This window comes from Siniperca chuatsi, linkage group LG18 (assembly GCF_020085105.1).
Source record: "Siniperca chuatsi isolate FFG_IHB_CAS linkage group LG18, ASM2008510v1, whole genome shotgun sequence".
Taxonomy (NCBI): Eukaryota; Metazoa; Chordata; class Actinopteri; order Centrarchiformes; family Sinipercidae; genus Siniperca; species Siniperca chuatsi.
In genome coordinates this window covers 1721497-1746036 of record NC_058059.1, presented here as the reverse complement: position 1 = coordinate 1746036, position 24540 = coordinate 1721497, and the positions used below count along the sequence as shown (strand labels likewise).

At 43.9% G+C, this 24540-nt stretch overlaps 2 protein-coding genes across 7 annotated transcripts in view; both read left to right on the top strand.

The window, feature by feature from the left end:
* The window catches only part of LOC122865672 (substance-P receptor-like), a 58837-nt gene that overhangs the window by 18564 nt on the left and 15733 nt on the right, over nt 1-24540 (top strand). The gene's annotated exons all lie outside the window — the stretch shown is intronic.
* Nucleotides 3480-24169, top strand: LOC122865669 (NACHT, LRR and PYD domains-containing protein 12-like). Of its 4 annotated transcripts, none has more exons than XM_044174434.1 (9): nt 3480-3931; nt 4304-4453; nt 5603-5838; nt 11528-13313; nt 15704-15877; nt 18266-18439; nt 19564-19737; nt 20502-20684; nt 22600-24169. In XM_044174434.1, the coding sequence occupies exons 2-9, from the start codon at nt 4323-4325 to the stop codon at nt 22610-22612; spliced, it is 2871 nt and encodes a 956-aa protein (XP_044030369.1). In that variant the 5' UTR covers nt 3480-3931; nt 4304-4322; the 3' UTR covers nt 22613-24169. The 4 variants fall into 4 exon arrangements, with proteins under 4 accessions (XP_044030369.1, XP_044030368.1, XP_044030371.1 ...); XM_044174433.1 differs by lacking the exon at nt 3480-3931 and adding an exon at nt 3940-4117; XM_044174436.1 differs by lacking the exons at nt 3480-3931; nt 18266-18439; nt 19564-19737; nt 20502-20684 and adding an exon at nt 3944-4117.

Sequence of the window (24540 nt, the reverse complement as noted above, 5' to 3'; positions counted from 1 at the left end):
GAAATATCGAGCGATAAGGATGCAAAAACAATGAATTCATGCACTGTCTTAAACTCCTCTCCTTTACAGAACGGGCTCATACCCAGGACCTTGAAGGCTCCATAACTTAACACTCTGAAAGGGGCCATTCTGCATACTGAGTACTTTTAACACGCTGGAGTAGAATGGGGAAGTCTTGCAAAGTCCACATGTAGAGTCCTTACGTTTCAATGAAAACCGGACATCTGGCTGAGGCGAGTGGTTTGCTTTTATCCTAGTAGTGATGAGGTGCTGATGGGGAGCAGGTGTGTGTGATTAGTATTCTGGTGAGGGAGTGCGCTGTGACTGGCTGATGGTGGAGCCTGGCGGGTCTGTGACAGTCCCCCCCTCGAGCAGAGAGGGGTCAAGGATGTCATGCCGAGGTACCCATGAGCGCTCCTCGGGACTGTAGCCCTCCCAGTCCACCAGGTATTCCAGTAGACCACCACGGCGCCGGGAGTCCAGGATCTCGTTGACCTGGTACGCCGCTCCGTCCTTCAGGATGAGAGGAGGGGGGGTTCAGCTACTGCGCCAGGCTCTGTGGAAACAGAAACAGAAGGGCGGTGAGGTTTGAGGAGGACACATGGAAAGTTGGGTGAATTCTGTACTGAGGTGGTAATTGGAGCTGAGCTGGAGCCGGGTTGATCTGCTTAGTGATGGTGAAGGGACCAATGAATCTGGGACTGAGCTTCTTGCAGGGCAGACGCATTCTGATGTCCCGGGTCGACAGCCAGACCTTCTGACCAGGTTGATAGACTGGGGCAGTGGATCGTCTCAGGTCGGCCGTCATTCTGCGTCTGCGAAGAGCTCGTTGCAGCTGATGGTGAGCTGCGTCCCAGACCCTCTCGCTCTCTCTGAACCAGTAGTCTACTGCAGGTACCGCCGATGGTTCTCATGACCACAGGAAGAGAGGGGGTTGGTAGCCGAGTATGCACTGGAAGGGAGTGAGTCCAGTGGTAGTTTGACGGAGGGAGTTCTGGGCGCCCAACCCAGGAACTGGTTCCAAGAGTTCTGGTGGCCATGGCAGAAGGTACGTAGGAACCTGCTGATCTCTTGGATCTTCCTCTCCGTCTGCCTTTTATTATTATTATTATTATTATTATTATTATTATTATTATTATTCAGTTTGCAATGATATAAAACAAAGAAAAGCAGCGAATCCTCAGCAGGACGGTGTGTGTGGGACTGAGTCAGAATAAACTACAGTGTGTGTGTTCATGGTGATGAAGGAACATGTCACCCAGTGCAACAGAGCGGCTCACTGATGTGTTTTGTTCTGGACAACAATAGAGGAAGAAGATCCATCAGCTGTGATTCACACACAACACCTGTTAGTAGAATTTCAACCTTTAACATCGATCAAATGAATTACCTACAAATCGATTCTCATCACATTTGATGAGGCTACACATTGATCCACGTTCACATACTAACCACACGGTGGCGCCATGTGAAACATGGCAGTATGAGCCCAACAAACCTTTGGCCACCTCACTGTACCTGACTCCCACTCGCACTGTGGCAGCATGAGTCACCACGATGGCTCTGAATAACTGGTTTCCTTTTCCAGATGAGCAGTTAAGTAGATGGAGCAGTAGATGCAGACTGAGGGAGCTGCACACCCACTGCAGCCCTGCGTAGATGCTGCTAGTAATCCTCTTACCTCCCTAGGCAGCAGAACGAATTAGAGGCATGAATCAGCGTGTGTGATCTGCTAAAATGGTTATTATAGCCTACCCTCATTTATTGCCTCAAAACGCCAAAAGCACCTCAAAAGCCACGAGCAGTTATAAGACTTTAACGTTGATATACACGTATCTACAAATGTTGATATGAAACCAACTACTTTGACCCACTATATTAAAATTAGCTAATTTTAGCCCAATGTAAATAACTGAATCAAATATTGATCATTTCTCCCCCTGAACTGAATTCCTGTGTGGAGCTCCTGCGGGCTTCGGTACATTTACAGCTTCAGGTTTAAGTGCGCACGCGCCAGCCCGCATGCTGCCTGTTGCCGTAGCTCCGTCTCGTCGTCTTACATTTTCCAACTTTTAACTTTCCTTTCTTATTCCAAACTTGAGTAACTTGTGTGTAAGTGTAATTTAAACTACGCTCTTTGCGAAAATGAGGGTAGAAAGTGTTTTAGTACTTTTTTTGCTGTGGAACTTCTCCTCCTGCTACTCGGTCAGGGCACCGCTGCAGATCAGCTGTTTGGCCGCATTGTTTACACCAGGGAACAGCTGATCGCGCTGAAGCCGAGCGGCATGGCGCCCAGGACAAACGATGTCCCCACTGAGATCTGGAGGAGGACACACCGAGGATGCAGAGGTGGAACGAAGCGGCGAGGGAAGAGAGAGGGGTGCAGACAAAAGAGACTTAAGAATATTTTTTTTGGATACTTAATTTATTTCTCACCTGTTTTAGAGTGTTTATTTTTTGCTAGTACTTTCTCCTGTGTGCACTGACGTAAAGACGAGCTACTGTAACAAAGAGTTTCCCTACGGGGATCAATAAAGTATTTCTGATTCTGATTCTGATTCACGTTGGGAAATGAAATTTACGGACAAGATAACTGAAGAATGAACTGGATAGGCCTATATGCATTAAGAGCGTAAAATCTTTGGTGTAACTGGACCAAATGTTCTGGTGGTGTTGTTGGCGGTGATGGTGTTGACCTCAAAACTTGGTGCCGCTGGTTGAATCACCAGACACTATTTGGTTTGAGTGTGTTAACCTGAGCCAAGCCCGAAGCTCTGCAGCATTTACTGAGCTCACACACAACTCCCTTCATTCTTAGTGCATCTACTTCAGTACTGCACTTACAACTTTTAGCTACTTTTACTTTGCTAGAGGATTTCAGTATTTCTGAAACCTTATACTTTTCCTCGAGTACATTTCAGAGGGAAATATTGTCGTCTTTACTTCACTACACTTTACTAGTTACTTTGCAGATTACAAACAAATCATACGATCAACTTGTAAAACATCTATTTTCATCATCATAGATTAAACTGCTCAGTGTAATAGTTAAACTTTGCAACACCTCGACCATTTACAAAATGAAATAGCTTTTTCCACGTTAAAGCATCAGTAATAATGATCCCGTAACGGTACTTTTGATACGTTAACTACATTTTGCTGTTAATACTTCTGTACTTTTACTAAGATTTTGCTTGCAAGAGTTTTACTTGTTGCTTTTACTGAAGTAAAAACTCTTTCTTTTTATACCTAAAAGGACGTTGCCAAAATGTATTTAAATTAATGTGGAAGGAAGAAAGGGTGGAATTGTTCATTCATTCATAATTCATTCTTGTCACAAACCGCCATCCGCAGCAACAACGGAAATTAACATAAAATTAAATAACATAAATTGAAAAATGGGTTAAAGCTCCAGAAAAAGCTATGAAGTGGACTTTGAGTTAAGATTATTGGGGCTCCTGTGCTGAGATGAGCTGTGTTTGTGTTCCCTATAAGTCTGTTACAGAACACATTCACTTCATTTGGTTTAAAGCACTTTACTTGTAACTTAAACAAAACCGATTTATTTACATCATTTAAACATAATTTAAGTTCCAACAGTTTGACCAAAACTCATTTGAATTCAATCTGTTGAAGCTGCGAGAGACGCTCATGAACACATCATGCTCAACAGCTGATCTGTGTGACCCACACACACACACACACACACACACACACACACACACACACACACACACACACACACGCAGATGAACTCGCCTGATTTCCTGTAAATGGAGAGGGGAGGAGCAACACTGACCATGTGACATGAGAACAGGGAAGGAACCTGAAAGTGAAAGTGTTCAGCCAGTTCAGAGCTGTTTTTTACAGTCTGTGGTTCAGACTCCATTTTGAGTCGACAGAGCAGAAGGACACTGAAGGCCGAGGCAGGGTGAGTGTTAATCCAACATTTTTATTATTTTACTGCCAAAGTTTTCTCCCTGTGGACTGTAGAGGACAGAAATGTTAGAATGAACAGTTTGATTCATCTGTGGACACAAAGTCGGGATTGGCTGAATAATAAATATTTAACCTACAGTAACCCAAGAAAACAAGCGCAGATAAGAAGACTGACCAGGTGGAGCTCTGGGTGGAGTCATTATGCTGTGTGTGTGTGTGTGTGTGTGTGTGTGTGTGTGTGTGTGTGTGTGTGTGTGTGTGTGTTACTTCCTGTTCTCTGGTCTTGTTTGTGACTCTTGAACAGACTTGTTTCTCCTGATTCTTGTGTTCTGAGCTCAGTCAGTGTTACTGTTTCACCTCTCAGACTGACTGAAGTCCAGAAGATGAGTGTTTGTGTGGAGGAAGAGGAGGACAGAGCAGAGTCTCCAGGATCCAGCTGTCTGTCTCTGAAGAGTGACTGGTCCAAAGATAAACCTCCAGACTTAAGAAATGAACCTGGACCCTCAGACACAAAGTAAGAGACTGTTTTTACTGTAAACTGACCTGATGGAAGATGAAGCATTGAGGATGAAGACAAAATGTTCTGCTAAAAGATTTAGATTCCTGATGCAGAACTATTAGTGCAGATACTGTTTCAAACTGAAATGGATCTTATTTTATTTCTGTAGCAAAACACCTGAGAGCCTCCATTTCAGAATTTACTCTTCAAGAAAATCTTCAGATATTTTCCGACACGTTGAAGTTGCTGTAAAGATTTAGAACTGTTCAGAAAGAATCTGCTTCAAATGTAATTTCTTTTCTCATATTTGTCCTCAGAATATTTAGTTGTTTGCTCTTCCTCAGATCAGCTGTTATGATCCACCAGAAGCATCTTGAATCAGTTCATATCATAATTGTGCAACATGTGGTGAAAAAGCATTTGTAGAAAAGCTTTGCTCTCCTTGATCACACTTTGCTTGATCAAACACTTTGCTTTGAAACATTAGTAAGTGGACCTTTGAGCTCAGATTCTCTCCACCATATATTGTTCCTGAAGGTGAAGAACAAACAGCACTTTGCTAAAAGTTATCAGCTGATAAAAAAGGGGCAGAAAATGGTCAAATGTAGATTTGGACCACTTCTCTTTTTTAGAATATTACATTTCTACCTTCATTTGATAGTTGACAGTAGAGAGTGACAGAAAACATAATGACACGCAAACAAGGCAACCGTCTGGACTTGAACCTGTGACACCACTGTTACATGCCATGTGTCTTACACTGCTGGTCTACCACAGTTATTTAGACCACTTCCAGCCTCAGTGCAAACCTAACTAACTCAAGCTAAGCTGCCCAAAGTGACTGTAAAACAGTGAAGGACATAATCAGCTCTGTTTAATGGAAGGCTTTTATTGTGAAGTAGCTGCAGGAAGTGTTGAGTTTGTATTAATAACAAACTACAGGCAGATCACTAAATGTTTAATATGACAGTCAGAGAGGAAAAGCAGTTAATTAGTGAGATAACAGGATCAGTCATTTTCATTACAGACTGAGTTCAAACAGAAAAGAAACGACACTTTTACTGTTCTCTGTGACCCTCTGAGCTTCGACACAGTGTCGGCCATCTTGATATTTTTCAACAACAATCAACAAATGATTTTAGTTCTAAAGAAATGTCTTCACAGAGAGAGGAAGAGGAGTCATGTTTCTGTGGAGGAGCAGCCGTCCTGCTGTGCTTTGTGTCAGGACGTCCTGAAGGATCCAGTCTCTACCAGCTGTGGACACTGGTTCTGCAGACGGTGCATCACCTCATACTGGGACCAGTCTGCTTCATCAGGAGACTCCTCCTGTCCCCAGTGTGGAAAAAGATCCAGAACAAGACCTGGACTGCAGACAGCCAGTCAGACAAGCACTGTACAAAGTAAGACTGTACATCTGTACTTAAAAACGTAACCTGCTACATTTCATTACATTACGATTGTTTAGAGACTTACAATAAGTGCATTCAACCATGTGGATACAACCCAAAACCTGCAAGACTCATGCAGGACATCAGCTTCATCAAGTAAGCTGAACGGCTTCAAGTGCTGCATTTAGTTTTGGAGTCTTCAGGCTGAAGATGTGTAGAGTTTCTGCTGTGCTGATGTCAGTGGGGAGCTCGGTCCACCATTGTGGATCCAGGACAGCAAACAGTGGTGAGTTTGTTGAGCGGTAGCTGGGCCCCTGGTAGTGGGGGTAGTAAGCTGATTGGCAGCAGCAGAGCGTAGTGGACTGGTCTGGTCTGACCGTGTCCTGGATGTAGGAAGAGCCTGAGCCATTCGCAGCGCAGTAGGCAAGTACCAGTGAATCTGATTGGAGCAGCCTCCGGCAGCCAGTGCAGGGTGCGGAGGAGCGGTGTAGTGTGGGAGAACTTGGGGAGGTTGAAGAGCAGCCGGGCTGCTGCATTCTGGATGAGCTGCAGAGGTCGGAGGGCACGTGCAGGCAGACCAGCCAGGAGCGAGTTGCAGTAGTCTGGGCCCGAGATGACAAGAGCCTCCTGGGTGAGGAACGGGCTCTGAGCTCAAAATAGCACATAGAAACAGTTTGTAAAACTGTAGAGAACCACGCAGTGTTAAAGAGGGAACAACACTAAAACCCTCTGTCCACAGAGGACAGGGCCAGCCGGAGATGGTCTCCTCCAGTGGTGGAATGTGACGAAATACATTTACTCAAGTACTGCACTTAGGTACGAATTCGACTGCTTTGTACTTCTGCTCCACCACACCTCAGAGGCAGATATTGGACTTTTTACTCCACTTTGTCTTAGTTACTAGTTACTTTACAGATTAGAGTTTTTCATCCCCTTCCTGTCCAGTGAAAACCATGTATCTCCAGATGTATTGATGAACTGAAGGATGAAGTGTTTGCTTTATGTGCTGAGAAAACTCTCCTCCTTCTGAAGCTAAATAAACTCTTTAACCCCCCTTCGGATCAGCTGGAAAATGCATCGTCACAAACCAGATGCTACAAACACATGATGATCTTATAGACCATGATGCATTGCTGCAGATTAAACTACCCAACAGTATATAAAGCAGTTAAAATGAGCTCAACCTTAAACATCTGCAGCAGTAAAATGCAACACACACATTAATGCAGCAGGAATATTAAGCAGAATATTAATCCAGAAACATCAGATATAATAAAACACTGACAGGTGCATGCTCCCTGTTCAGAATCAGAATCAGAAATACTTTATTGATCCCCGTAGGGAAACTCTTTGTTACAGTAGCTCGTCTTTACGTCAGTGCACACAGGAGAAAGTACTAGAAAAAATAAACACTCTAAAACAGGTCAGAAATAAATTAAGTATCATGTCAGTATAAGTATAAGATAAACTAAGTGTCAAGTACCAAGTGGGTTTACCGGTTGATGATGAAAGTACAGTCTAAAATACAATGTAACTCCTTATGTAATAAATAATATTAATAAGCGGAGGTGCATGTACTGTCGAAGAGTAATTGAGGTATATAGTATCAGTAGCAATAAATAAGAAAAAACTAACAAGGGGAAAACTAATATTGCACGGAAGTAGTACACGGAATATTGCACAATTATTATTAATTATGGCGGAGATGTAATGCTCAATGTCCAGTTTAGTGACCTAGGGTCAAACAGACTAACCCTTAGAGGGAGGAGTTAAATAGTTTGATGGCCACAGGCAGGAATGACTTCCTGTGGCGCTCTGTGGTGCTTTTTGGTGGGATGAGTCTTCCGCTGAAGGTGCTCCTTTGTTTGACCAGCACGTCATGGAGCGGGTGGGAGACGCTGTCCAAGATGGCGTGTAGTTTGGCCAGCATCCTCCTCTCTGACACCACCACCAGAGAGTCCAGCTCCACCCCCACAATGTCACTGGCCTTGCGGATCAGTTTATTGAGTCTGTTGGCGTCCGCTGCCCTCAGCCTGCTGCCCCAGCATGCAACAGCATACAGGACAGCACCGGCCACCACAGACTCATAGAACATCTTCAGCATCGTCCGGCAGATGTTGAAGGACCTCAGCCTCCTCAGAAAATAGAGGCGGCTCTGGCCCTTCCTATAAACAGCCTGAGTGTTCTTGGTCCAGTCCAGTTTGTTGTCTAAGTGTACTCCCAGCTACTTGTAGTCCTCCACAATGTCAACACTGACCCCCTGGATGGAAACCGGGGTCACTGGTGCCTTGGCCCTCCGTAGATCTACAACCAGCTCCTTTGACTTTGTCGCATTGAGCTGCAGATGGTTCTGCTCGCACCATGAAACAAAGTTACCCACCACAGCCCTGTACTCCGTCTCATCACCACCGCTGATACATCCCACCACAGCAGAGTCATCAGAAAACTTCTGAAGGTGGCAGGACTCTGTGTGGTAGCTGAAGTCTGTGGTGTAGATGGTGAAGAGGAAGGGAGAGAGGACGGTCCCCTGAGGGGCCCCAGTATTGCTGACCACGCTGTCTGACATACAGTGCTGCAGGCGCACGTGCTGTGGTCTGCCAGTCAGGTAGTCCACAATCCAGGACACAAGGGGGGCATCCACCTGCATCGCTGCCAGCTTCTCCCCCAGCAGGGTAGGCCGGATGGTGTTGAAAGCACTGGAGAAGTCAAAAAACATGATCCTCACCATGCTTGCCGGCCTGTCCAGGTGGGTGTGGATGCGGTTAAGCAGGTAGATGATGGCGTCCTCAACTCCCAGCCGGGGCTGGTAGGCGAACTGAAGGGGGTCCAGGAGGGGTCTGACCATGGGCCGCAGCTTTTCCAGCACTAGTCTCTCTAGGGTCTTCATTATGTGGGAGGTCAGTGCCACCGGTCTGTAGTCCTTGGAGCCACTGGGGCGTGGCGTCTTCGGCACAGGAACGAGGCAAGATGTCTTCCACAGAATGGGGACCCTTTGAAGACTCAGGCTCAGGTTGAAGACATGCTGAAGGACTCCACAAAGCTGGGGGGCACAGGCTTTTAGCACCCCGGGGCTAACGCCATCGGGGCCTGCAGCCTTGTTTGAGTGGAGCCTCATCAGCTGTCCTCTCACCTGGTCAGCAGTCAGGCACACAGCAGAAGTTACAGGTGGGGGAGGGGGGGAGTCGTCGGTCTGGAGAGGGCCGTTAGCCTGGTGGGGAGGGGAGCAGAGTACTCAGAGGAGCTTGAGGGCCGACAGCAGCTGAGTTAGAGGGGGATGAGCAGGAGCCGGTGTGTCGAATCTGTTAAAGAACAGATTCAGTTCGTTGGCCCTGTCCAAGCTGCCTTCAACTCCTCTGCTGCCAGTCGGTCTGAAGCCAGTGATGGTCTTCATGCCGCTCCAGACCTCCCTCATATTGTTCTGCTGGAGTTTCCTCTCCAGCTTCCTCCTGTACTTCTCCTTGGCTTCCCTGATTTTCACCTTCAGGTCAGCCTGGATTGCCCTCACCTCCTCCCTATTACCATCCGTAAAGGCCCTCCTCTTGGCGTTCAGAATGTCCTTGATGTCCTTTGTTACCCACGGTTTGTTATTTGGATAACAATGGACCATCTTGGTTGGGACATTGCAGTCCACACAGAAGTTAATGTAGCCAGTGATGCACTCAGTTAGCCCGTCAATGTCCTCTCCATGAGGCTCACAGAGTGCATCCCAGTTTGTCACCTCAAAACATTCCTGCAGTGTCTCATAGGCCTCCCCTGACCATCTCCTCACTGTCCTTGTGGTCACAGGCTGCCTTTTAACCAGAGGCACATAGCAGGATTTGTGGTCTGACCTACCCAGAGGGGGGAGGGGGGAAGAGCTGTATGCGTCCTTAACGTTAACATACATCAGGTCTAGTGTCCTCTCCTCTCTAGTAGGACAGCTCACATACTGGGTGAAGTTAGTCAGTGTTGTTGAAACACTGACATGGTTGAAGTCACCCGAGATTAAAATGAGTGCACTCGGGTGTTGAGTCTAAGGCTGTTGCCTTAGCTCTGTCTCGTCGTCTTACTTTTTCCAACTTTTAGCTTTCCTTTTCTTCCAAAGAAACCGTTTTCTTCCAAACTTGAGTAACTTGTGTGTAAGTATAATTTAAACTACGCTCTTTACGAAGATGAGAGTAGAAAGTGTTTTAGGACTTTTTTTTGCTGTGGAACTTCTCCTCCTGCTACTCGGTCAGGGCACCGCTGCAGATCAGCTGTTTGGCCGCATTGTTTACACCAGGGAACAGCTGATCGCGCTGAAGCCGAGCGGCATGGCGCCCAGGACAACCGATGTCCCCACTGAGATCTGGAGGAGGACAGCAGTCCTGGTCAGCAGTCAGGCATTCCTGCCTGTGGCCATCAAACTCTTTAACTCCTCCCTCTAAGTGTCAGTCTGTATGACACTAAGTCACTAAACTGGACATTGATCATTAACATCTCTGCAATACTTGAGATAATTGTGCAATATTCTATGTTAATACTCCTGTGCAATATACCCTTTTCAGTTTAAATTTCCTATTTATTGATATTGATTGCACTATTACTTTATACCGTATTATTATCATCAACCGGTAAACCCACTTTGTACTTCACACTTATTTTATTTTATACTTATACCCACTTGGTACTTAATTTATTTTCTGACCTGTTTTTATAGTGTTTTATATTTTTTGCTTAGTACTTCTATCCCTGTGTGCACTGACGTGACAGCGAGCTGCTGCAGCAAAAGAGTTTCCCCTCGGGGATCAATAAAGTATTTCTGATTTACATTAAGGTTTTGAATGCAGGACTTTTATTTGTAGAGGAGTATTTTCATTCTGTGGTTTTAGTACTTTTACTTAAGTAAAGGATCAGAATACTTCTTCCACCGCTGGTCTCCTCCCTCAAACCAAAGCCTCGTCTGTAGCTAAACTGATTGGATCAACACGTGTCTGTGCTGGTGACCAGAGAGAAAGCTCTGTTTTTAATAGTCTCTCACCATAAAAAATAGTTTTTTTTCTTATGTAGCAGTTCGGACTACAACTTGCACTTCGTTGTGCAGCCCTGTGTTGTAGGATGACAAATAAATGAACCTTGTCCCTCGTATCTGTCGGTACGTTTGAAGCTTCTAACTGAATCTCTGTGGGTTGGAGTTTCCTCTCACTCCTGTTCCTGTTTGGACGTTCAGATGTCAAACTTTCTTTACTGTTCACTGTTACTTTAGTCATATCAGAGCTTTGTTCATTTGCTGCTGCTGCTTCACATAAACGTTTTCAAACCAGCGGGAGGCTTTTATTGTGAAGCAGCTACAGGAAATGGAGTGCATTTGTCACAGCGTTTTTCGCAGCGCTTTGTTAGCGGTGCTGTTCAATAAAAACAGGTCTACATGACAAGACGTGAACATATTCTGTATTATTTGATGGGTGGATCAGTTGTAAATATCCCAGTGAGGAACAGCCACAGTGAGCTGTTCACTGAAGAGCTGCAGACGAGCTGCTGAGGCTCAGCCTGTCGCCTCTGCTGTCAATCAAACACGTCCACCAACACACAGTCAGAGGCTGTTCTGATGTTCCCCCAAAACTGGACTTTATCACCTTTACTTCTCTAAATGTTCTTATATTGATCGTTTTTTATTGGTAATGAAAATAATCAGCAGATGGTCAAATCTTTGTTTTGTCTCACAGTGTTTTCTCTTTTTTAGTGAGTGGTGGTCTGCAGGAGGTTTTAGATGAACATAAGATCAGTCTGAGGAGGAGATGTGAACGTGTGACTGAAGGAAGTGATGAAACAGGAAGTGGAACCCTCCTCAACAGGATCTACACTGAGCTCTACATCACAGAGGGACAGAGCGAAGAGGTTAATACCCAACATGAGGTGAGGCAGCTTGAGACAGCTTCCAAGATGGAGACCCTCCATGACACTCCAATCAAGTGCCACGACATCTTTAAAGCCTTACCCGGCCAACAGGGACACATCAGAGTCGTTCTGACGAACGGCGTCGCTGGCGTTGGAAAAACCTTCTTGGTGCAGAAGTTCACTCTGGACTGGGCAGAGGGCTTGGAAAACCAAGACGTCAGTCTGCTGATTCTGCTTTCGTTCAGGGAGCTGAACTTGATCAGAGATGAGCGGTGCAGTCTTCTCCAGCTGCTCCATGTTTTCCATCCAACATTACAGAAGGTCACAGCAGAGAAGCTCGCTGTCTGGAAACTTCTGTTCATCTTTGACGGCCTGGATGAAAGCAGACTTTCACTGGATTTCAAGAACAGGAAGGTCGTGTCTGATGTCACACAGAAGTCATCAGTCAACGTGCTGCTGACAAACCTCATCGAGGGGAATCTGCTTCCTCGGCTCGTCTGGATCACTTCCCGACCTGCAGCAGCCAATCAGATCCCTCCTTCATGTGTTGGCAGGGTGACAGAAGTACGAGGCTTCACTGACGCCCAGAAGGAGGAGTACTTCAGGAGGAGAGTCAGTGATGAAGAGCTGTCCAGCAGAATCATCTCGCACATCAAGACATCCAGGAGCCTCCACATCATGTGTCTAATCCCAGTCTTCTGCTGGATCACTGCTACAGTTCTGGAGCACATGTTGAGTACAGACCAGAGAGGAGAGCTGCCCAAGACCCTGACTGACCTGTACTCACACTTCCTGCTGGTTCAGACAAAGAGGAAGAAGCAGAAGTACGATGAGGGTCATGAGACGAGTCCACAGGAGCTGACGGAGGCTGACAGGAAGGTTCTTCTGAAGCTGGGGAGGCTGGCGTTTGAACAGCTGAAGAAAAGAAACATCATGTTCTACCAAGAAGACCTGGAGCAGTGTGGTCTGGATGTCTCAGAGGCCTCGGTGTACTCCGGAGTTTGTACAGAGATCTTCAAAAGAGAGAGTGTGATCTTCCAGAAAACAGTCTACTGCTTTGTTCATCTGAGCGTTCAGGAGTTTCTGGCTGCCGTCTACATGTTCCACTGCCACACCAACAAGAACACAGAGGTACTGGAGGCTTTTCTGGGAGAAAAACATGTTGATTCAACCCTGGATGTCTTCTTGAAGAGTGCAATGGAGAAATCCCTGAGGAGTAAAAATGGCCACCTGGACCTGTTTGTCCGCTTCCTTCATGGCCTCTCTCTGGAGTCCAACCAGAGACTCTTAGGAGGCCTGCTGGGTCGGACAGACAACAGTCCTGAAATCATCCAGAGAGCCGTCAACAACCTGAAGGAGAAGAGGACAAAAATCTCTCCTGACAGAAGCATCAACATCTTCCACTGTCTGACGGAGATGAACGACCACTCAGTACATCAGGAGATCCAAGAGTTCCTGAAGTCAGAGAACAGATCAAAGAAGAAACTCTCTGTGATCCACTGCTCAGCTCTGGCCTACATGCTGCAGATGTCAGAGGAGGTTCTGGATGAGTTGGACCTGCAGAAGTACAAGACATCAGTGGAGGGACGACGGAGACTGATTCCAGCTGTGAGGAACTGCAGAAAGGCTGTGTAAGTCCAGATGTGATTATTAACACTGTAAAGCATCGTAAAGCAGAAGCATCAGGATTAGAGTAAAGATACACACTTTACACACATGCACAATATAAAACTTCCACACTATAAAAGTTATACCTGCTCATTAAAAACATCATACATGTGTTAAACTACAAATGTCTACAAAAATCTGTGTAGAGTTTTTAGCTCTGAAGTCAGTGAAGCTTTCTTTCTTTGGGTGATGGAGGTTTGATACAAATCCAGCAGGAAAACTTGAGGACTTCAGAGTTTGTGCAGAAAATGTTTTGACAGTCATCATTTAATCCCAACAGCCTTTTTATTTCCACAGTGATACAGTGTCTGCACTATGTTTCTGTAACGTGTCTGTTTATTGTTATTTTTATATCCAGACACAGAGACATGTGATATCTGTGATCTGCTGGAACTAACGTCACTTGAACTTTAAGGTTTTTCATTATAGCTTTCATGCAGTTATTGCTATTATCATATTTCTTCTCAGCAGTTTCTGAGCTATTTCATATGAAGGACTGTTCTGTCCATTTTCACAATTCATGCAATATCTACAGTTATCGTTTGATTGAGAGGATGTGAGGGGAGGCCATCCTCCCTGTGGAAGAGCGAACAGAACACCCCCCTCTCAATCCTCTTTAAATAAAAGGTGCGACTTTAGATTTACAAACAGGGAGGAAGCTCTCTCTCTGGTAGGATTTGAATGAACTGGTCTGTAAACTGGTTTATTCCAAAGCTGCTTTAGTAATGTTCACTGATAGAGAGCGTTTTTTAAAGCTTGTCCCATTTTCTCACCGTTTCCATCTGGTCACCTTAATGTGAGAAATGATATCAGTTTGCAAATACAAACTGTCAGACAACGGGTTAGCAGCCACAGTCTTTGTGTATTTAGCAGCTGATTTCCTCAGACAGCAGCTCATTACACAGTCGGCTGCTGGGACGGCCTCCAGGTTCATTCTGCCAGTGAAGGAGAGCTCAGCAGGTTCAGTTCAGTGGAGGGATTTTTACCGTCACCAAGCTCAGAGAAGAGATGATGTTGGTCAACAGCTGAACTCCACTTGGGAAAAACTATCAGCCATAAAATTAGAATAATACAATCGTTAGCACTAATTATACTATTAATGCAATAGGAGTCATTAAATGAATTTAATGGGAGATGAAAAGCAGACGGAGTGACATAATAAGATGCATCAACGACGCACAAAATACACACAAGAACATGACTGAGGTAAATACATGCGAGTGCAGTTACAACAGTGACTTTACAGCTCATTGAACATCACGTTAAAATAAAGTTTAACAAACACAAATCACACCTGTCAATCAAATATGACACGTGTTTACATTACAGTCATTTGGCAGACACTTTTGTCTGAAGCTGCAGTTTGTGGTTCATTATGTTTGACATGTGGACAGGAGGAGCTCAAGTTCATGTTATTAAGGAAACTGTTGGCTTTATGTATTTAACATAACCTTCACACAGTATTTTACAGGAACATTAATACATAAACCCTCTCTCTCTCACACACACACACACACTCTAAAACTCACATACAGGAGCACAGAGAGCGTGAAGCTTATTTCCAAATGCAGCTGTTTGAAGCATCGTGTCTGATCTGTCACCACCGACAGGTGACACTTCAACATGTGACGATGCTTCCTGTCAGAAAATGATGTCACTCTGTGTTCTGACTCAGTAAACAGGAGCATAAATAATGCACTATATTTGTGCTGGAAGGTACTAGGTTACATTTAAGATGAAGAACATGCCTCTCACTTTGCTCAGTGCACCTTTGATCCCGTTATAAAGATGACTGAGGATGAAGCTCACAGTCAGTCAGCTGTGTGTTGATGGAGATGACAGTGGTGATGAGGAGAGTCTGAATCTGGGGTTTGAAATGAGAGCATCAGAAGAGCAGGGACAGGTGTTAAAGAGCTTTTTTTGTATTTATGTACAATATTATTTATTTCATAATGGTCATTTTGGAATTCTATAGAAAACATCTGTCTTTGTATTTTTCATAAAATGACACACGATTGTTTTAAATGAGAAGAAACAGACGAGAGTGAAAGTAACAAAAGTAACAACACGTCTGATTTGATCATTATTCCAGACTTGACTGAGATCAGCAGCATGTTATTGATCTGTGTTGACATGAATAGGTGTATGAATGTTGTGCTGACATTTGGATGATGTCTGCAGAAGGCTGATATGATGATGATCCACAATAACACAATGACAAAGTCACTCTACTCATTTTAGGGAAAAGCTCATTGATTAGGACAGAGTGATGTTGAGCTACACATTTCAAACCTGAACACATCTGATTGGATCATAAATGGATTTTTATCTCCATCATTTATTCTTTATTCAGATTGAGGGGCTGCAGGTTGTCAGAGACCAGCTGTGCTTCTCTGGCCTCAGCTCTGAAGTCCAACCCCTCCCATCTGAGAGAGCTGGAACTGACTCGAAACAAGCTGCAGGATTCAGGAGTGAAGCTGCTGTGTGCTGGACTGGAGAGTCCACACTGCAGACTGGAGACTCTGAGGTCAGTTCACTGACTCTCTGTTACTATTGTAGATCTGATATGTTTAATTAACAACTGAATTGAATTGATGTTCATACATAACTTACATCCATAAAGTTGTAAATGTCCTTTTGTTCACATTTTCATGTTTCTTGTACTAAATTTATTCTGCAGTCACTAAAGACGTGTGTTTCTTAAAGAAACAGTAGAAAATGTCGGCTGTTAGCTGTTAAAGTAAATGAATGTTTATCATTTTTGCTAAATGGTCACATCTGTATACAGAAGATCCTCTGAACTAATGTTTAGTTTCAGTTGATCAAGTTTACTTGCTGAAGTAGAAATATTTCTTTGGTTTCTGTTGATTTCAGTGTGTTTTCACAAACAATGTCTGATCACTGATATTGATCCTTCAGAACACACACACACACACACACACACACACACACACACACACACACACACACAGATCACAGCATATTTCCAGTGCAGCTGTTTCCTATAGCTTTCATTCCTATTACTATTAATTTATTAATATTAACACTACAATTACAATTCTACTATTTTTTTAAATTATATGTGGTATTTGCATTGTGCCTCCCTCCCCCACAACCTCTCTCTCTCTGCCATTGAGTCTGGTTCTGCTCGAGGTTTCTGCCTGTTAAAGGAAGTTTTTCCTTGCCACTGTCGCCAAATGCTCGCTCATGGTGGGATTTGTTGGGTCTCTGTAATTAATATTATAAAGAGTTCAGTCTAGACCTGCTCTATAGGAAAAGGAAAAACCAGGATTCAGTTAAAAATATAAAGTCTAACTCAGTAGAAGAGATAAAATCATTTAAAATAAACGGTTTGTTAGAGAGGGATCTTACATTGAGAAGAGTCATCTTAAAAAGTCTGTGCTGGTTCAGATCTGAGGTTGAGACTGGAGGTCGGGTTCTGGCCCGGATCTTTATTAAGTTATTATTATTGCTGTGTCGGCTGTGTCTGTTTCGCATTAAGGACCTGTCCGAAATGACCACAGGAACGTTAAAAGTGGCACTAGAGGGATCCGGGCTCCAGATAGCAGCACTAAGATCAGTCCACAAGGGGGCGGTAGTGACAGCAGAGGGTGCTGGGTTGTTTTTGATTGGCAGAGAAGAGGAAGAGGAAGAGCGAGGGGAGACAGGTGATGTAAATAGTCACGTGAGGAGGACAGGTTAGCCGCCAGCATGCGACCACCTGACTTGTTTGGGTGAAGACCATCTCGTGCAAACAAGGAAGAACGATCCCAGAATAAGTTAAAGTTGTGAATAAAACCAACGTCATGGGTGCTGCAGACAGACCGGAGCCAGGTGTGAAGGCTGAGGGTCCTGCTAAAACGGCCAGTTCCCCGACCCAGTGTAGGAACTGGACCCGGAATGAAAACATGCTTTCCGGTGCTGTTGAGCAGGTCGAAGAGGCGGATGAAGTCCGCTTTCGTCAGCTCAGACTGCTGACGGGCGGTGTCATCGGTGCCGACGTGGACTGTGATTTTCGTGATAGTCGTCGGGAGTGCAGCCAGAAGTCCGGGGAGCGTTTCGAGGATGTCGGGGGCGAGCTCCGGGAAAGCAGCGGATATTCCTCACTATGGAGTCTCCAACGATCAGCGCGGTTGGGGTGATGAGAGGAGGCAGAGTCGGTGATCGTGGAGACCGCCGAGTCCCATCAGCCGTCCCTGGGATAGTCGTGGCCGGGGACTGCAGCGGCGAGGGGGCGGCGTCCTCCTTAGCAGAGGATCCACACTCAGCCATCAGGCTGTCATTTAGTCCGTGAGAGTGCTTCGAAGCTTAAAGTCCACAGTTAAGTCCATAAAAGTGCTACAAGCTTAAAATCCTTAATAAAAGCGACCGGCTAGCCTAGCCGCCGGGCTAAAAGCAGACCCAGCTAAGCTAGCAGCAGTGGAGGCAGTCCGGTAAACCACGTCGAGTTGCAGCCAGCTTAAAATCACTTTAGATCCACACGTCCGATGACTGAAAACTTTTTCCAAGTTAAAACATATAGGTAAAGCAGTGTAGCGTAGAAAATTTGGCTTAAAAACTCGATAAAATATCAAATTATGATGGTTTAAGACGAAGCTTCTAGCGACGCTTCTGCCGGGTACACAAAAACGCCGACACATGCGCAGTGTGGAGAAAATATTCATCCTCAGCAGCATGTTATTGATCTGTGTTGACATGAATAGGTGTATGAATGTTGTGCTGACATTTGGATGATGTCTGCAGAAGGCTGACATGATGAAGATCCACAATAACACAAAGACAAAGTCACTCTACTCATTTTAGGGAAAAGCTCATTGATTAGGACAGAGTGATGTTGAGCTACACATTTCAAACCTGAACACATCTGATTGGATCATAAATGGATTCTTATCTGCATCATTTATTCTTTATTCAGATTGAGTTGGTGCAGTTTGTCAGAGACCAGCTGTGCTTCTCTGGCCTCAGCTCTGAAGTCCAACCCCTCCCATCTGAGAGAGCTGGAGCTGAGTGAAAACAAGCTACAGGATTCAGGAGTGAAGCTGCTGTGTGCTGGACTGGAGAGTCCACACTGTAGACTGGAGACTCTGAGGTCAGTTCACTGACTCTCTGTTACTATTGTAGATCTGATATGTTTAATTAACAACTGAATTGAATTGATGTTCATACATAACTTACATCCATAAAGTTGTAAATGTTCTTTTGTTCACATTTTCATGTTTCTTGTACTAAATTTAGTCCGCAGTCACTAAAGACGTGTGTTTCTTAAAGAAACTGTAGAAAATGTCGGCTGTTAGCTGTTAAAGTAAATGAATGTTTATCATTTTTGCTAAATGGTCACATCTGTATACAGAAGATCCTCTGAACTAATGTTTAGTTTCAGTTGATCAAGTTTACTTGCTGAAGTCAAAATATTTCTTTGGTTTCTGTTGATTTCAGTGTGTTTTCACAAATAATGTCTGATCATTGATATTGATCCTTCAGAGCACGCACACACACACACACACACACACACACACACACACACACACACACACACACACACACACACAGAGATCACAGCATATTTCCAGTGCAGCTTTTTCCTATAGCTTTCATTCATATTACTATTAATTTATTAATATTAACACTACAGTTACAATTCTACTATTTTTTTTTAATTCTACGTGGTCTTTGCATTGTGCCTCCCTCCCCCACAACCTCTCTCTCTCTGCCATTGAGTCTGGTTCTGCTCGAGGTTTCTGCCTCTTAAAGGAAGTTTTTTCTTGCCACTGTTGCCAAGTGCTTGCTCATGGTGGGATTTGTTGGGTCTCTGTAATTAATATTATAAAGAGTTCAGTCTAGACCTGCTCTATAGGAAAAGTGCAATTCATAACTTCTGTTATGAATTGACGCTATATAAAAAAAATTTAATTGAATTAAAGGATCAATGTAGTTTTTCTCCTGTGATTCCAGACTTGACTGAGATCAGCAGCATGTTATTGATCTGTGTTGACATGAATAGGTGTATGAATGTTGTGCTGACATTTGGATGATGTCTGCAGAAGGCTGACATGATGATGATCCACAATAACACGAAGACAAAGTCACTCTACTCATTTTAGGGAAAAGCTCATTGATTAGGACAGAGTGATGTTGAGCTACACATTTCAAACCTGAACACATCTGATTGGATCATAAATGGATTCTTATCTGCATCATTTATTCTTTATTCAGATTGAGGCGCTGCAGGTTGTCAGAGACCAGCTGTGCTTCTCTGGCCTCAGCTCTGAAGTCCAACCCCTCCCATCTGAGAGAGCTGGAGCTTAGTTTCAACAAGCTGCAGGATTCAGGAGTGAAGCTGCTGTGTGCTGGACTGGAGAGTCCACACTGCAGACTGGAGACTCTGAGGTCAGTTCACTGACTCTCTGTTACTATTGTAGATCTGATATGTTTAATTAACAATTGAATTGAATTGATGTTCATACATAACTTACATCCATAAAGTTGTAAATGTCCTTTTGTTCACATTTTCATGTTTCTTGTACTAAATTTAGTCTGCAGTCACTAAAGACGTGTGTTTCTTAAAGAAACTGTAGAAAATGTCGGCTGTTAGCTGTTAAAGTAAATGAACGTTTATCATTTTTGCTAAATGGTCACATCTGTATACAGAAGATCCTCTGAACTAATGTTTAGTTCCAGTTGATCAAGTTTACTTGCTGAAGTAGAAATATTTCTTTGGTTTCTGCTGATTTCAGTGTGTTTTCACAAATAATGTCTGATTATTGATATTGATCCTTCAGAGCACGCACACACACACACACACACACACACAGAGGAACACAGTGAGATCAAAGCATATTTCCAGTGCAACTGTTTAAAGGATCAATATAGTTTTTCTCCTGTGATTCCAGACTTGACTGAGATCAGCAGCATGTTATTGATCTGTGTTGACATGAATAGGTGTATGAATGTTGTGCTGACATTTGGATGATGTCTGCAGAAGGCTGACATGATGATGATCCACAATAACACAAAGACAAAGTCACTCTACTCATTTTAGGGAAAAGCTCATTGATTAGGACAGAGTGATGTTGAGCTACACATTTCAAACCTGAACACATCTGATTGGATCATAAATGGATTCTTATCTGCATCATTTATTCTTTATTCAGATTGAGTCACTGCAGTTTGTCAGAGACCAGCTGTGCTTCTCTGGCCTCAGCTCTGAAGTCCAACCCCTCCCATCTGAGAGAGCTGGACCTGAGTAACAATGAGCTGCAGGATTCAGGAGTGAAGCTGCTGTCTGATCTTGTGGAGAGTCCACACTGCAGACTGAAGACTCTGGAGACTCTGAGGTCAGTAGAGGGCTGGAGTCAGTCCGTGCTGCTTTCAGCAGTATTGTACTAAACACAGTTAGTATCAAAGCAAAGATCCAGTATTTCCTGTAAACCTCCGACCTTCTCAGTGGCTGCTTTCCTCAGTGAAGCTGTGAGAGGAGGATGGTGACGGGCTTCAGGATTGGACAGAGGGACAGAGAGAGAGAGAACAGTCAGCCAATCAGATGAGCCAGAAGCTCGTTGTGATCATGTGTTTGAGTCGATGTGAAGACGACTGTTGTTGCTGTGTTCATGTCTACAGGAAATAAAGCTGGATTCCAGCTGGCAGCATTACAACATGTACAGAGACAGTGTCCTCGTTCATCAGACTGTCGTAGCATCAAATCTGATCTCAAGTGTTTGTTCATCTTTGTCACAGCTCTGAGATCAGTCTGACTGAAGCCTGCAGATCACTGGCTCTTATTTCAAAGAACCATCATTACATTTAGTAACCCTGTGGTCTTTCGGCAGACCAGAGGCCTGTACAGCGAAGCAGGATTTGGGCTTAGCGAGGTAACTTCAGGTTTAACCCTGGGTTTTCAGGGTTACGACGGCGGTTCACTTCTTACCGGGGTCCATCGCCATGGTAATTTATGTTATGTTTGAGATAACAGATCAACGCATATAAAAGCACCGCCTACTGACCAATCAGTTCTCTTGGAAAATGGCGACACCATTCCTAGAAGATCCTGTGGAGCTCGGTGTGCAGATCATCAGAGGGTCTCTCAGAGAGTGTTCAGAGACAGAAAACCTTTGTGCTTCAGTATCCCGATATCATCCTACAACAGAGACTGATTGAAGCACTGAAGCCTTGTACTTGTTGTACTTATAAGATATGAAAGTAAGCCCACTTACAGCTTTGATTTATGTTTTTATATTGATCTTTTATTTGCTCCCAAGTCTGTTTCACATCGCTCGGGTTGCAGCTCAAATAATAAAATGATCATACTCGCCATATGAATACATCTGAGCAACACATTCATTTAATGGAATACAGAAATGTAAGTATAGTCAGATCTCTGCCCTAATGATGGGGCAGAGATATTATGAACCTATTAACTCACACATTCACACAGTCACCACCGCCCCTTGTATGTGAACGTGCTCATGGCTGGATTGGAAAAACCTGGGTTGACTTACCAAGTTGATAATCAGTGGTGTGTGACTGCTTAGCCTGACTGCGGTTGTTAGGGTTAGTGAGGCCAGATAACGGAAAGAGATCCGTGGTGTGTTGAACTTGCTTCGTAGTACAGGCCTCAGAACCTCTGCTGAAGTCCAGTAATCACTGCTGATGTTTTTCTGTTTGGTCTTTGTATGAACATGTAGGACCTTTTAACATCATATATATATCTGTCTTTTCGGTTGAATATTGGTCAATCCATGTTGAAGTTGCATGTGTTATAATTTAGTATAACACATGCAATAGTATGTTTATCTATAATATATCAATTGGACTGGGACCACATCTGTTTGGAACATTCTGGGGCTCCAGGGTTAGCAATGACATGTTATGAGGTAACGTTAAGGGACAGGGCCCCAAATGAAAGAGTTTCCAGATGTGTCTTGGGGGTCCAGGAAAGTAAGATAAATATGTTTTGAAGGTAACCAAGAAGGGTCGCCCCAACTAAGGTTAAAGGTCAATGTCAAAAATGGTATATACACTTTAAGCTTTTCTTGGTTCTTCCACCTCAGTGTGTTCACTCCAACACGTTAACATGAGCGCTGAAAGGAAGCTGGCTGCGCTACACAGCTGCTCCACTTCTGGTCTGAAAAGGACTGAAGTCCCTGCTGGTCTTTATACTGGATGTGCTGCATCACTGACTGACAGCTGATGGAGGGAGTCTCTGTAAACACTGATTTATGACTTCTGCTGCATGTCTTCTTCTCTCATCAGCTGTAAGCCGTGATCTCTGTCAGTGGAGATGACTGTCCGTGCTGCAGTCTGAACTGCTCTGAGATCAGCTCCACTGTCAGACACAAAGGCAAGTCCACCATCGTCCCTGTGTGTTCCTCTGGATGTGGCAGAGTATCGTCAGTGTATCTGGACTCTCTGCTGCTGCTCTGTCCTTCTACACCATCTCTGCAGACACACTGAGACTCCTCCACTGCTTCTGCTCCACACTCCTCCACCTGGACCGGGACTTTATTTAGTCTATTTTTATTCAGTCGGATATTCTGAGCCCAAAGTGCCTCTGCAGATTAGCTCTGTTTAAGACAACATAACTGCAGATTAACACATATTTAAATGGATTTTTCTGTTTTGCTTTCTGTTGCAGCTCCACCTTGTGAAATGATGGAGAATTGCAGTTAATTTCCACATTATATTTCTAATTAATTTTGGAAGTTGATGTGAAAAAGCAGCATCCAGCCTGCATGCATAAAGTTTTTATTTTATTTTTTTATTTCACAATCAAAAAGGCCCATGTCATATTCAAGAGAATCCCATTCGCAACAACAGAACAAAGAAAAAGGAAAATGACATGACAAAATAAATAATAATGAAATAAAAAAAAACACAAGTGGTCAATCAAGGATTAAGGACATAGATATTCATAAAGATATAGGTTTTTTTTAATTTGACAACATTTGATATATTTTTTGTATCATATTATCTAATTTAGATATGCAGCTAATATAGGAATAGTTTAAAAAAAAAGATATGTGTATGAAGTGTTTTGCCAAGATAAATAAATTATTATTCCCAAACTCTGTTTTCTTGTCCTCCTGTTGAAGACCAAACTTTATATTTTCGTATGTTAGAATCAGAATACTTTGATCATTGTAAGTTATCCAATACTGAAAAGCATCCCAAAAGGGCCTGCATGCATGAAGTCATCTCTCTGAAGTTCTGGTTATTACAAACATTTCCATCCACCTGCTTTTATGCGCATTTTCAGTTTGCGCAGAACAACAGCTGGTTGTCGAAATATCCCCCAAAAAGTCTGTCCTCTTGGCTGAGGTGGAAAGGGGGAAAACAACATGCAACAAAGTGCAGTGGAAACAGACTCAGTGAATAAATGCTGTCGTACATGAAGCATGTGACTTAAAGTGAAAAGCTGAAAGCATCAGATGTGTGTGGACCGATGAGGAGGCTGGAACCTTCCTCACATGAACACATGAAGCCAACAGAAACGTCATGTTTCCATCATGTTTCCCATCGTTTGAACTCTTTTAATGACGTCATCTCGCTGCGTCCTCTTCTTCTGCGATGCTTTAACGGCAGCGGCTGGAGAATTAGCTCCACCAGCTCTTTACCTCCATCAGCCAATGAGCTTGTGTTCACACAGCAGCAGCAGATGGAAACAACATGAAATCGCATTTTCTTTTGCCAATTTTCTGTAAATTTGGTTAAAATTTCTACATTTGGATGGAAACCAGGATACTGTGTTTTTTTTAGCTAAAAGTGGCTTAGCTGATCTATAAAGCATATTTTTTATCAACGATTAATAAAGCCGTTAGTTACAGGTTCTAGGTGTCTTATTAGAAAGTGGTACTCTTGATTAACGGGCTGTATTAGTCATGTAACATTTGTCTATGCAGGATTCATACAACATTTAAAATTCTCATATATGCTGCTGTTACAGTACAGACAGGCTGGGGACGGCGAGATGGACCAGAATGTTCTTTATTGGATAACAGCCCGATATAGTGTGGATGGAGAGAGGGAAGTCTGTAGGAGGGAAGTCTGTAGGAGGGAGATCACTGGAGGCAGGCAGGGAGAAACGCTGGAGGCAGGCAGGGAGATCACTGGAGGCAGGCAGGGAGAAACGCTGGAGGCACGCAGGGAGATCACTGGAGGCAGGCAGGGAGATCACTTGAGGCAGGCAGGGAGATC